This window comes from Salvelinus namaycush, chromosome 3 (genome assembly GCF_016432855.1).
Source record: "Salvelinus namaycush isolate Seneca chromosome 3, SaNama_1.0, whole genome shotgun sequence".
NCBI lineage: Eukaryota > Metazoa > Chordata > Actinopteri > Salmoniformes > Salmonidae > Salvelinus > Salvelinus namaycush.
The window spans coordinates 61,335,288-61,349,774 of record NC_052309.1 but is presented as its reverse complement, the minus strand read 5'-3'; the positions used below and the strand labels follow the sequence as shown (position 1 = coordinate 61,349,774).

Sequence of the window (14,487 nt, the reverse complement as noted above, 5' to 3'; positions counted from 1 at the left end):
GCTTCTGCTATAAAGGAGGGGGGAATGGGAGCTGAATGAGTCATGGGTCTGGCAGAGTGTCTCAGGCTCATGACGCGCGCACCCGACAGAGTTAGCTCTCGTTCCAGTGCTTTGCTGCAGACAATGTAATTCTTCGGTTGGAACATTACTGATGATTTATGTTAAAAACATCCTAAAGATTGATTCCATACATCGTTTGATATGTTTCTACGACCTGTAACGGAACTTTAGAGTTTTTGTCTGGACGTAGTGCTCATGAAGATGGATTACTGGGCTGACCACGCTAACAACTAGTGGCTATTTGGACATAAATGATGGACTTTATGGAACAAATCAGTCATTTATTGTCGAACTGGGATTCCTGGGAGTGCATTCTGATGAAGATCATCAAAGGTAAGTGAATATTTATCATGTTATTTCTAACATCTGTTGACTCCAACATGGCGGACATTTCTTTGGCTGGATTGGGCTCTGAGCGCCGTACTCAGATTATGCTTTTTCCGTAGTTTAAAAAAAAAATCTGACACAGCGGTTGCATTAAGGAGAAGTCTATCTTTAATTCTGTGAATAACACTTGTATATTTTATCAATGTCTATTATGAGAATTTCTGGGATTTCTGTGGCTATCTGCAAAAACACCGGATGTTTTGGAATCAAAACATTACTGCACGTAACGCGGCAATGTAAACTGAGATTTTTGGATATAAATATGCACATTATCGAACAAAACATACATGTATTGTGTAACATGATGTCCTATGAGTGTCAACTGAGGTTAGTGATTAATTTTATCTATATTTCTGCTTTTTGTGACTCCTATCTTTGGCTGGAAAAATGTCTGTGTTTTTTTTTACTTGGCTCTGAACTAACATAATCATATGTTGTGCTTTCACTGTAAAGCCTGTATTGGACTTGTTAATGTGTGAAAGTTACATATTTCAAAAAAATATTTTTGAATTTCCCGCGTTGCCTTTTCAGAGGAATGTTGTCGAGGGGTTCCGCTCGTTAAATCATCACCGTTTGTCGAAGTAGGCGCATCGATTATATGCAACGCAGGACACGCTAGATAAACTAGTAATATCATCAACCATGTGTTGTTAACTAGTGATTATGTTAAGATGGATTGTTTTTTATAAGATAAGTTTCATGCTAGCTAGCAACTTACCTTGGCTTCTTGCTGCCCTCGCGTAACAGGTAGTCAGCCTGCCACGCAGGCAATGTAAAGCAGGTGTTTAGAGCGTTGGACTATTAACAGGAAGATTGCAAAAACGAATCCCCGAGCTGACAAGGTAAAAATCTGTCGTTCTGCCCCTGAACAAGGCAGTTAAACCCACCGTTCCTAGGCCGTCATTGAAAATAAGAATGTGTTCTTAACTGACTTGCCTAGTTAAATAAAAGGTGTAAAAAAAAAAAAAAGAAAAAAAAAAAAGTTGACACCGATTACGATTGTTATGAAAACTTGAAATCGGTCCTAATTAAATCGGCCATTCCGATTAATCGGTCGACCTCTAGTACAGACTTCCTGAATATAATGCTAGACATGATACAGCACAGAGCTGCTGCTGATGACCAAATAGCTGGCTGCATTCAGTGACAGAGCTACATAAGCGCAGTGGAAAATAGTCAAGCACTGCACTGGTAGGGCTCAAGTTTAATCTTTTGCCTGATTCCGTAGTTTTTTCCCCAAATTACATTTTGTTTTTCCCTGTTTTTCCATTTTTAAGGTCGACAACAATGCTTGAATCACATCAGACGACCACTAGCCAGAGACTGTTTGGTTAGCAATGTTTCTGTAGCGCTCATGTGATTGAGTTTGCAAATCAAATGACCACTGGATTGATGCAAATAATCATATCATTCTGCCAGGTAGGCATAGACTACTTTGTAGTAAACATTTAAATTGACAAGGTTTTTGCAAACATTTCCAAAGTAGACGATGGTTGTCGTTACATTAGTATCGTCGCAAACGGCTACACAAAGCTGTAGACAAAATGCGCACAGCCACGGTGTGCCGTTGCCTCTTCAGAAATCTGAAGGACAATACGAATCACTGATTCATGTCTTACAATTATCTTGGCCAAAAATCATGCATTTTCATTGCGTGTTAAACAGTGTGTGTGTTTGTGTGTGGTCGACTGAGGCTGCAGTACAGAAGAGGCCGACAGGGACAGACAATGGGAACAAGCAGCAGTAGCAGCAGACAGGAGGATGACATCCACTAAGGAAGGAACTGATAGGTCCTCCACAAACAGGGTAGTGTTCATTGGGGCACACAACGGAAAAGATTTGAAAATGTGTTGCATGTGTTTGCAATGAAAGTGAGCGTTTCCTCATTGGACATAATGGACACATCCAGGACAATTCCCTCCCTGTTTTAAACATAACACCACCACCCAGCTCTTACAGACACAGGAGGAGGACAGAGGATGGGGGAGGAGTCTGTGGCAGGTACAGGCTGACAGCTCAGGGACAGACGGGAGGGCTCCCTCTATGGGGACAGAGGCTGTTCGTTAGGTAGCTTCTAGCTAGCCACAACACCAGGCTGATGCTCCAGCTGGTTCGGGATGCAGTGTTCTCTGGGACTAGGAACCTGCCGACGTATACACAGCACCACCAGATGGTTCACAACAGCCAGGCAACAACAATCAGGGAATCCAAGGACACACACACACAGTACAAAGTACACCATTTCTCCCCACTGTGTCTATTGCTCCACTATTGGGTCTAGTTTATTGTGATTATTTAAAACCTCAACTGCTGACTGAACCTATTTGACCAGATAAGATGACACTGAGCAAACATGATTAGCTCAGGCAAAGAGAGGCCACACAAGTCCTGTTGGCTTTCACCAGGTTTTCCTGCGATTTCCCATGTTTGAAGAGATTATTATTATTTTTTTTACACCTAGGCGGCATCCCAAATGGCACCTTATTCCTTATGTAGTGCACTACTTCTGACCATTTCAAGAGTAGCTTACTATAGGGAATAGGTTGCTATTTGAGACGTGTTCCCTAATCAGGTCAACTTGGGCCCATTCTCACCTTCACACCTTCGGCCTGATAAGTGACAGTAACACAGGTTTGGTTTCAATTGGAAAGAGGGACCTGTACACAATGGTAGTCCAGCAGACAACGGACATGTAAATGTCAAAAACACTAATCTCATCAGGAGTGGAAGTGGCTAGTTGAGTAGCTGACAAAGTCGCTGAATAAGGCTTGATGGCCAAAACACATCCATTGTGACTGCTGATGATTAAACTAAGTCGGCTCCGGGTTAGACCTTATCATTTTTCTTGACTAACAGCATCCATAGAAAAGTTAGCCCAGTCTGGATGCATCCCAAATGGCACCCTATTCCCTACATGGTGCACTACGTTTAAACAGAGCCCGTATGGGTTAGGTTTTGATAGTTCTGTTCGGTCACTGGGGGGGGGGGGCTCTGTCTTGGTGCATTACACAACTACACTTCAAAAGACAGCATTAAAAACATAAATCGCTATGACAAATTATTTCCTGCTATGGTCCAAAAGGTCAACAACACATTTTTACAACCTACTTAATATACCAGGGCCCGTATTCACTAAGTCTCAAGAGTCGGAGTGCTGCTGTGCTGATCTAGGATCAGTTTTCGATTATATGGATTGGGGGACCTGATCCAAGATCAGCACTATCTCCAACTCTGATGCACTTTGTAAATACGACTCAGCAGAGGCAGATTGCTACAAGAGGTGAAGATAAACGCTGCCGCTGGCTGACTTCCTGCCTACCGGTGTGTGTGTGTGTGTCTCACCACACCCCCACTGCTCTGGGCTCTGGAATAACAGTTGACCTTTGACCTGGACATAGATCACCACAGACTGCCGAGGAATGTTGTGAAAGAAGGGAGGAAGTGGCTCTGGTTACAGAGAGGCCTAGGCGAGGCCAGGAAATCAGGTTCTGCCAGTGACTGACACTTGAAAACCAGAGGGGGGGAACTTGTCCTAAATGGCACCCTATTCACTATAAAAAAAGTAGTGCACTATAATGAGCACCACAGAGAATAGGGTGCTATTTGGGACACACACATACACCTCATGTTAGGTTACAAAACAGAGGTATTGTATCTACTAGGCTAATCTATTCCATCTAGAAAGTAAATAATAATTTGTGTTTTCCAGGGGAGGTAGCTGCAGCCAGTAGGAACGTAGGCCAGAGGATCCCACTCCACACACCAGGCAGTAAGAGACATCCGGCTATGAGTAGGTCCCAAATGACTACTTGTGACTAGGGATGTGACCAAATGGAAAAATGTCCTTGATGTTTAAACAGCAAAACACATTTTTACATAGAATTTTCACAAAAAAACTATGTGAATTCACAATGCAGCTGCGCTGCTGCCAGCATTGGTTTAGGTCTCATGGTGCGTTCCCTTTCAAATGGTTAAGCATTGCACCTGTACTACCATTACTTGACCTCAACTCCACCTCACAAAGTTGGCATTTCCTTCTCATTTAACTTCACAGTATTGCCAAACAGGACTTCGCTGCTGTCACTTGCCTTTCTCTGCCATTTTTCGAACTTAACGACGATGACAGTGGTGGAGAGCAGGCTCCAAAAATAATTGATTCCACGACTCCTCGAACATCAACTCCCACTGACCACCATTTCTGAGTGTTAAAATTCAATGCCGCTAGGATTTGACTCCTAAGATTCTTTACTTTTGGAAAGGAGGAGACTGATTAGTTGCCGTACTTTATAGCGAGCTAGCGAGGAATCTTTATAGCGAGCTAGCAAGGGATGGAGAGAGAGGGCACAGTATAGACAGGTCAGCCACCAGGCAGACAGATGGGTCTAGTGCACTGTTCTATCGGCAATCAAAAGCACTCTTCATTCTGGAATTTCATATTTGGACACAAACTATAGTGAATGTTAGTCATGCCACAAAAATCTGAATTGAATCATTCCCAAACATTCGAGAAACAAACTATTGGTTTGATGAGGGAAATACACGGCCTATAGACTAATGGGCCGAGCCTATTTCATTTGAACTCTTTCCGTCAGTCCAAGAGAGGTAGCATCTACAGTATGTTGTGCGTCAGACAGTGACGCCACATCTTCACCCAGTGGGGGTCTGCAATGGGCACCGCATGCTTTCGGTCAGCATGGCCAGGAATTAGGCTGTGTCTGTGTCCCAAATAACGCCCCATTACCTACATCGGGGATCATCAACTAGATTCAGCCGCGGGCCAATTTAGTCTTGGGCGGGTGGTTGAGGGGCCGGAACATAATTACAAATAATTAGTAGACTGCAAATTGACCACAAGAAGCCCAGATATATTTGAGTAAAACATTTCAAACCTTGCATAATTGCTCAATTAAAATCAATTGGAGATGATTTCCTGGTGTTTTTACTATCTTACTTCCAACAATGAAAATGCAACAACAAAAAAATGTATATTTGAAAACTTGGGGGGGGGGGGCAAATAAAACCCCCCGCAGGCCACCAATTGGGGGAACACTGCCTTAAATAGCGAACTACTTTGGACCAGGGACGCTAACTACCTCTCACTTCAGCGGAGAACTGCTCTCACCCACGTGCATGCAGGCTCACGCACACATCTGGCATGCCACAAAACGCCTTTTATTTGGGGGGGGGGCAACTGAGTCAGAGGTATGCGTCATGTCTGACTGTTCAGAGCCTTCCTCTCTCTCTCTGGCTGTGAGTAAGGCAACACCACCCACACACTAGGGCTGGGCGATATTTGGGCAGACCTATTCCACGATATGCTACTCCAAATATTGCCGATATCTGATATTACCGTGTTGCATTGTTAATGAAAAAATTATTCCACTGTGCTTATTTATGATCTTATAGTCAGTCGCCTTTTCATTAAAAAAAAGACACTTATGACGGGAAAAAAAGGGGTTATTTGTTTAGACTTCATGTTGAACATATTGATACGACTGCACAGTTTTGAATTGGAAAGTTCAAATATCACCAATAGTCAATATTATCATATAGTCTATCAGCCCAACCCTAACACACAGACTGCTGCTGGTGACAAGCCTACATTAAATCAGGTTAGGTTTGTGTTCAGTCCAAGTCACACAACACTGTGGTGAAACACTCCCAGTGACTCTCTCTCTCTCTGACTGACCATACTCTCTGGTGGACCAAACACACAGGGTGGTGTGCAACAGGAGCGAAAAGATTCAATACTGAAGACAACAATCTGTGTTTACAGTGGGCAAAAAGCCAGGACGAAAGGGTGAGGAGAACACACACCAAGAATGGAGGGGAGAGAGTGACAACACTCACGTACGAGTCACTGAGTCACTTAGTAAACAAAAACACAGAGAACTGGAGCCAAAGGACACCCCTTGCTCTCCTTCTCCCTCCCTCCCACCCGGGCTGAACTCACCGGACCAGTTCATTCACCAAGGCATTTCCTGGAATCAGGACACGTCCCCCCCCCCCCCAAAAAAACCTTCTGCCACAACAAATACAACACACTCCTTCTCCCCTCACCTCTCCCACCAGGAGGGTTATAGGCAGAATGGTGGCTAATAATGCAATCCTACAAACCAACAATTTCCACAGGCTTTAAATTAATAAGCTACATCAGAGAAAATGACACATTAATAGGTCATATTTGAGAAAGTTGCCCACAAACAAAGACTTCTCTGTAAACTGGAGCTTTCTGTTTCGGTTTCATGTTTTAGATTAGGTGTCCTCCATACAGTACAAATGCAAGCTGTAGGCTTAGTATATGTACACTGAATAAAAATAGAAAAAAACGTATTACTCTTAAATGTTGTTTATATTCCTGTTAGTGAGCATTTTTACTTTGGCAAGACAATCTATTCACCTGACAGGTGTAGCATATCAAGAAACTCATTAAACAGCATGATCATTACACAGGTGCACCTTGTGCTGGGGACAATACAATGCCACTCTAAAATGTGCAGTGTCCTCACAACACAATGTCACAAATGTCTAAAGTTGAGGGAGCGTGCAATTGGCATGCTGACTAGAGGAATGTCCACCAGAGCTGTTACCAGAGAATCGAATGTTAATTTCTGAACCATAAGCCGCCTCCAACGTGGTTTTATAGAATTTGTTAGGTGTCGTGTGGGCAAGTGGTTTGCCGATGTCAACATTGTGAACAGAGTGCCCCATGGTAGTGGTGGAGTTATGGTATAGGCGGGTATAAGCTAAGGACAACAAACACAATTGCAATTGCAATCTATGGAAATTTGAATGCACAGAAATACTGTAACGAGATCCTGAGGCCCATTTTATTTTATTTTTAAAGGTATCTGTGACCAACAGATGCATATATGCGTTTCCAGTCATGTGAAATCCAAAGTTCAGGGCCTAATGAACTTATTTCGATTGACTGATTTCCTCATATGAACTGTAACCCAGTAAAACCTTTGAAATGGTTGCACGTTGCGTTTATATTTTTGTTCCGTGTATTTAACACGGAATAGCCTAGTATTATGAGAAAGTCTCCCTTGAATGGGAAACATGAGGGAAGCCTAATTTTTTATTTATCTGTATCGGCCAAACGTTACCTTTTCACAGAGACAGAAGAAAAATGTGCCATTTTTTCCAAAAGAGCATCCAGAGTCTGAAAATCCAGCAGATCGTTAGACTTGGCATGCATCTTGTAATCCATCTAGAAGCTTCCCTCAACACAAAGCAAAAAAAAGAAAATAACAGGAGAAGTTTGGCTCCCTTTCTCTCCTTTTCCCACAAGCACAGGAAGAGAGATCGGTTCTGTTTAAGGTTCCAATCTAGTTCCGTTTCACAAAATCCATCCACAATAATCCACACATGATTAATCCATTGATCCAGGCTTAAGTGATGGGTATTCCTTGAAAATGTTTTTAAAAAACATAAAAGGGCCAGGGATCGGGGTAAGATTATGCCCGTGGAGGCCTGACTGAAGCCGGCTGGCTGAGTTAGCTGTGTGTGCCGGTCTCCTTCGCTCTACCCCCTCCCCCTCTCAGCAGCAGCACAACGGCCCAGCAGCCACAGGCTCCTCGCCCCATTGTGTGTGTCCACCCCGGGCCTCCCCCACTCACAAGCAGCAAGAGTGAGAAAGGAAGGAGGACAGCGCTCCGGTAAAAAAAAAAATAATCCAGGAGGAGAGCTTGCTTCTTCCCTTTCTCCTGTAGCTCTTCTCCCTCTCTCAAAACACACACACAGCAAACGGCGTGCGGTGGTTATTCAACGGTGAAAATGGCTCTGCTGTTCCGCTTCCTCATTGAGCGCTAGTCTCAGCCCACAGCTCGTTACCCCTCCCTCTCCCTACGCTCTCACTCCACCCCTCCCTTTTCCCCCCTCAATAGCTTGAGGTCCCTCCCTCTCTCTCTCTCCCTCCCTCCCTCCACACCTTTGGCACCCCACCCCCCCCCCTCCTTCCAATTCACCCTGCCCCTCCCCCACTTGCCGTTCTCCTTTCGGGCTGATCTTGTGAACCAACGCCTGCCTACCCCCACCAAACCAAAGGCTACCTTATCTACTGCTCTCGCTCCCCCTCCATTCCTCCCCCCCCCCCTCCCCCTACATCCCTCCCTCTCTCCCCACCACGCTGCTCCACACACACATTCACACAGCACGTCTAGACTAATACAAAAGCATCCACGCCGGCCGGGCTTTTGTCAATGCAAAGAGAAATAGAAACAACGAGAGAGAGATAAAATGTAAGACAATACTATAAGAGGGGGAGGACCGAACAATCCATTCCTTCTTCACAAGGCCAACGGGCCGCCGCTGCTAAATTGTTAATAAAAAAAATGTGGGATGGTAAGCATTTTCAGTGTCAAACAAAACCAGATATAAAGTAGAAAAGATAATGGAGCTATTTATTTTATTTCACCTTTATTTAACCAGGTAGGCTAGTTGAGAACAAGTTCTCATTTACAACTGCGACCTGGCCAAGATAAAGCAAAGCATGTCGACACATACAACAACACAGAGTTACACATGGAATAAACAAACATACAGTCAATAATACAGTAGAAAAAGTATACATACAGTGTGTGCAAATGAGGTAGGATAAGGGAGGTTAGGCAATAAATAGGCCATAGTGGCGAAGTAATTACAATTGACCAATTAAAACACTGGAGTGATAGATGTGCAGAAGATGAATGTGCAAGTAGAGATACTGGGGTGCAAAGAAGCAAGATAAATAAATACAGTATGGGGATGAGGTAGTTGGATGGGCTATTTACAGATGGTCTATGTACAGGTGCAGTCATCTGTGAGCTGCTCTGACAGCTGGTGCTTAAAGTCAGTGAGGGAGATATGAGTCTCCAGCTTCAGTGATTTTTGCAGTTCGTGACAGTCATTGGCAGCAGAGAACTGGAAAGAAAGGCGGCCAAAGGAGGAATTGGCTTTGGGGGTGACCAGTGAGATATACCTGCTGGAGGGAGAATCTAAAATTCTCAAAATGCCATGGGGCCCCCAATTGATTTGGTTATGTTTGAGTCACTATCACTCAGATAGCATAAGAACACTGTGTAAACCATAGCGAAATGTGTAGAATTGCTTTAAATAGCTTTAAAATAACCAACATTTTGTCTCTGCGGCCAATAGTAAGGCCTCAAAAAAAATTGGTCGGAGACTGCGCCGTTGGCTGGGACAGTGGATATTAATCTCCCACAACAAACTGATCAACTCAGACACAGGGGGAGAAATTTGGCATGAGACAAAGTTGAAACATAGTGGTTCTTCCTTTAAAAGTTACAAGTTTATGCTGCGACCGTTAGTGGTAGATGGTGGCATTCTGTCATTGCACCACACTATCACAAGGGGGAGTTAGAACGCTGATCTATCGGTAGTCTAAACTGTGGCACAAATTGACAATCTTTTCGTAAATGAATGGAGGCGTTTTCAGTCATAGTCTCTTCTCTGGCACTAGAGTCCTGCATTAGGCAACAACAACATAAAATTGTCGCTGGTCATTTTAGAACTGGGGTAAATACAATGGGGAATTTCACTTCACATGTGGACGGACGATTTATCGAAAAATAGGCACGGTGGGCTTTTGGTTTCTCTCCCTCTAAAAACAGAAATTAAATAATTCTAAATTACAAACTGGCTTTATTTACAAATTAGTATGAATGTCTCACCCCATGTTCAAGAATGGCCCTTTTCCCTTTATTCAGATTACAACCGATCACTTTCGGTTACTTGAAAACAAAATCTCCAAAACATTGTTATATCAACCCCTACAGATATTTTAATGTATTATTAACCCTGAAGTATAATTGCATAAAAGCCCCAATTATTGCATAATATCTGCCAATATTTTCATTTCGAGATTCCGGTAAACTCTGATGTTCCTTTTAATGTGTCCTACCAATTATTATTGGATTATTCACCATGGCAACCAACAACATGTATTTCTTAGGTTGGCTTTTGTGAAGATCAGACTGTTTTAATTTGATGTGTGTGTTTTCGACCAAATGTAAGTCAGAACAAATACTTATTTCACTTATAATATTCCTGTTGCTATTGTTATATAAATACAAGAAATGGTGTATGTAGAGGGGCTAACTTTCTTCACCAGTTCCCTTACCATTTTGTACAATTGTGTGATTAGCAAACCAGTTGGTGTACCCGTAATGTTAATTCTCTTGAGAGGAATTATGGCGTATTCTCATTGTCCTGTTGGTTTTTTCAGACTGCACAGTAGCCTAATAAACATATGCATAAAAATTAAAATAAATCGAATTCAATAACATTTCTACCACGGTAGATTATGTGTTTTGGTTGATGGCCAATATTAAAAGCAGTCAAATGCATTTGTGAATTCAATCGCTTTATTTAATTATTTAAGGCTCATTTCTCTTCTCTGTGCTGTAGTTCTTTTCAGAATAAAGTAGGCTAATGAAGGCAACAAATTGTTGCTTACTGGAACACCCAAAGTCATCTAATTGTTATAATAGGGTTTGAAGCAATAGCCTAGTGTGGTCAACTATTTCAGCACCGTTTCACACCGCTCCGAGACAAGCATGGGGATTGGTCTTGATAAATTAATGAGTCACTTAGTAGCCTACTCCCGACCGGTCACGTTGTACAGCGCCATATTTTCCTAACGGAAACCCTGAGGGTTTCGTTTTTTATTGGAATATAAACACCAAAATATTAATTAAATTAAGCTAATTTTCTTAAAGTCAATCCAATATACTATGTTCTTACAAAAAAAGGTTTTAAACTCAAGTACAGCCAATATTAAAAACAGTCAAATGCTTCTCAAATATGCCCTCTGGTGGTCAAACTAGCACTAACTAGCATTAACGGCAACAATGACTGACACTTAAATAGCGTGCAATAGAATTCTGCGGCAGCCCACAAGCTGTGCTGCAAATACGGCGCAACTTTTAAAGGAAGAACTACCGTACTGCCCAACAATATACTGTGGAATCATGGAATTCCCACACAAGTTAAAACCTGTTAGGCTGGCTGGCCCGACACCGGTACACTTATGACAACATCCAGCTCAAGTGCAGGGCGCGAAATTCAAAAGATATTTTTTTTAAATATTTAACTTTCACACATTAACAAGTCCAAGACACCAGATGAAAGATACACTTCTTGTGAATCAAGCCAACATGTCCGATTTTTAAAATGTTTTACAGGGAAGACAAAATATGTAAATCTATTAGCTAACCAAGTTAGCAAAAGACACCACTTTTCTAACTCCATCAGTTTCTTACTCCATCAGGTGCTATCACAAATTCGACCAAATAAAGATATAAATAGCCACTAACCAAGAAACAAATTCATCAGATGACAGTCTGATAACATATTTATTGTATAGCATATGTTTTGTTCGAAAAATTTGCATATTCAATGTATAAACCATAGTTTACATTTCAGCTACAATCAGAAATTGCACCGAAAGCAGCCATAATATTTACAGACACCAACGTCAAATAGCTAATTACTCATCATAAAACATTTCTGAAAAATACATAGTGTGCAGCAATTGAAAGACAGGCATCTTGTGATTCCAAACAATATTTCCGATTTATTAAATGTTTTACAGCGAAAACAAAATGTAACGCTATATTAGCATAGCCACGATAGCCAGAAACACTTGGGCGCCCACGACCAGTTCACATGCACGACAGATATATGAAATAACATCATAAATTGGGTCTTACTTTTGCTGATCTTTCATCAGAATGTTGAACAAGGTGTCCTCTGTCCAGATGAGTCGTTGTTTGGATTCAGAATGGCAAATTTCCCTCTTCACTTAGCATTGGCACTAGCCGAGTGGCACAATTCTCTCCAACGTAATCAAAGTCAGAGGACGGAACACGGCAAAACTCCCGAAAAAATGTCAATAATCTGATTAAACTATATTGAAAAAACATACATTACGATGATATGGTCACATGTATCAAAAAAATTCCGAGCCGGGGATAGTTGTCGTCTATTACGGCAGCAAAACAGAACGCAATGCCACTTCCTTGTAGCGCGTTTCAGAGTACCGGAAGTGGACGGTCATGTCAAAGAAATAGCTTTTATTCTACCTCAGACCAAGATGAACACAAAATTTCTTCTCTCACATCCTCTTGACACCAAGAGGAAGGCGTATGGAGTGTAAGTAGACTCCTAAGTGGCATGGCCATATATAGGCATCAAGTTGAACAGAGCATATATTTCTGACATTGCACTTCCTGGTCAGGAAAAGTGCTGCCAAAGGAGTTCTGTTTCACTCAGAGAAATAATTCCAACGGTTTTAGAAACTAGAGAGTGTTTTCTATCCAAAAAGAATAATAATATCCATATTGTACGAGCAAGATTTGAGTAGGAGGCCGTTTGAAATGGGCACGATTTCACTGGCTACTCAACACTTTGCCTTGCAGCCATAAGAAGTTAACAGAATGGCATCCCTTGCTTTACAAGCACAATAAAACACTTGTAAGCAAGTGGTAATTTCATTCAAGGCTGTGTGTGTTTGAGGGAGAGTGTGACTCAGCTACAGTGTTCCCCAGAAGACAGTTAATTTTTTGTCAATTTAATTCACTTAGGGAAAGCTTCCCCTAGCCTTCCCCTAGCCTCTTATTTTCAATGACGGCCTAGGAACCTTTCGGTTACTAGTCCAACGCTCTAACCACTAGGCTACGCTGCCGCTGCCGCCTTATGGACACGCCGCCTATGAGCCTGTCAATCTACTATCCATCATAGTAGAAAAGTTTACATATTCTATTGATCAGTTTGTCGAGAAAGAAATAGCCTAAACAGACTCTGGGACGATAGATCCCAAACTCATACAACTAGTATGACCAAAAATAAAGTTAAATATATATATTTTTTTTTACTTCACCCTGATAATTGTCCGGTGTCGATTTTATTTATCGTCCACTTCCTTATTTTTTAAAAATGGACAAAAGCCGGCTAACGAAAACCCTGAGTAGCACCCTGAGCTCAACCAATTGAACGACACCCCTGGGGCACATTTACCTCATGGCTCCTAGGCACAGATCAGGGCTATGTTCAGGGGGAGTGCAACGTCACAGAACAAATGTTCAGGTTGAAATGTATTGTGTGGAACATATATCGTTGTCTGTCAGACCATTTGTTCACTGTTCAATTGACCTAAATCACCTGATTGTGTTATGCAAGAGAGAGCGAGACGGAGAGAAAGGGAGATAGAGGGAAAGAGGAAAAGAAAGAGACACAGAGATGGAGAACGAGATAGAGGGAGGGAGATTAAGAGAGTACAGTTACATGCACACAATAATACGACTGTAGACTCAATTTAATATAAATAGTTCAATTAAAACATTTACATGCTTTGTAAGAAGAATGACTTCTCTAATAATCCTGTGTAAATGACATCTAACATCAAGCTACCTGATGGGACTTGTGATAAATGCAGAAAAATCGGCTATCAAAATCAACGCTCTACCACAGTGGCCATGTTATTTTTGCAAAGACTATTTGATTCTAGGATTGGACAAAGTTAGGATGTGAACACTATTTCTAAGATGCATACTGGTGTTTTTTGGAACTCACTTCACTTGCGCTACCAGTGAAGGCACACACGCAGATCAAATATACAGCTGGAACGCCGATTAAGCAGTGTACTAATAATATGAAACATGTGTCAGAAAACCAGGTTTTAAATCGGCGTATGATTACTTTGATTTTGGCCTTATACCGATTAAGATAAGCTGAGTAAAGTGTTTACATGACTAATGCCATACTCGGCCTTCTGCCATAATCAGTTTAATATTCAATTAGTGTGTATGTACAGTGCATTCGGAAAGTATTCAGACCCCTTGACCTTTTCCACATTTTGTTACGTTAAAGCCTTATTTTACAATGGATTAAATAGTCCCCCCCCCCCTCAATCTATAAACAATAGACAATTAAAAAGCAACATTTTAGGATCTAATTATCTGAGTAAGAACTCGGTGACTATGAAAGCTTAAACCAAGTTTATTCTTCCCAAAGGATCGAACTGCTGAATCAACAAAA

The 14,487-nt window shown here is 41.9% G+C and overlaps 1 protein-coding gene across 4 annotated transcripts in view; it reads right to left on the bottom strand.

The window, feature by feature from the left end:
* LOC120034251 (bromodomain-containing protein 4-like) overlaps positions 1-14,487 on the bottom strand; it is a 63,869-nt gene that overhangs the window by 35,014 nt on the left and 14,368 nt on the right. For 3 of the 4 annotated variants that reach the window (XM_038980753.1, XM_038980762.1, XM_038980776.1), the window contains exon 1: positions 7,557-8,238. The exons of the other annotated variant lie outside the window; for it this stretch is intronic. In XM_038980753.1, coding sequence (XP_038836681.1) covers positions 7,557-7,660 — 104 coding nt within the window. In that variant the 5' untranslated portion in view covers positions 7,661-8,238. Of the gene's footprint in view, positions 1-7,556; positions 8,239-14,487 lie in introns of those variants that run through there. 4 annotated transcript variants of the gene reach the window in all.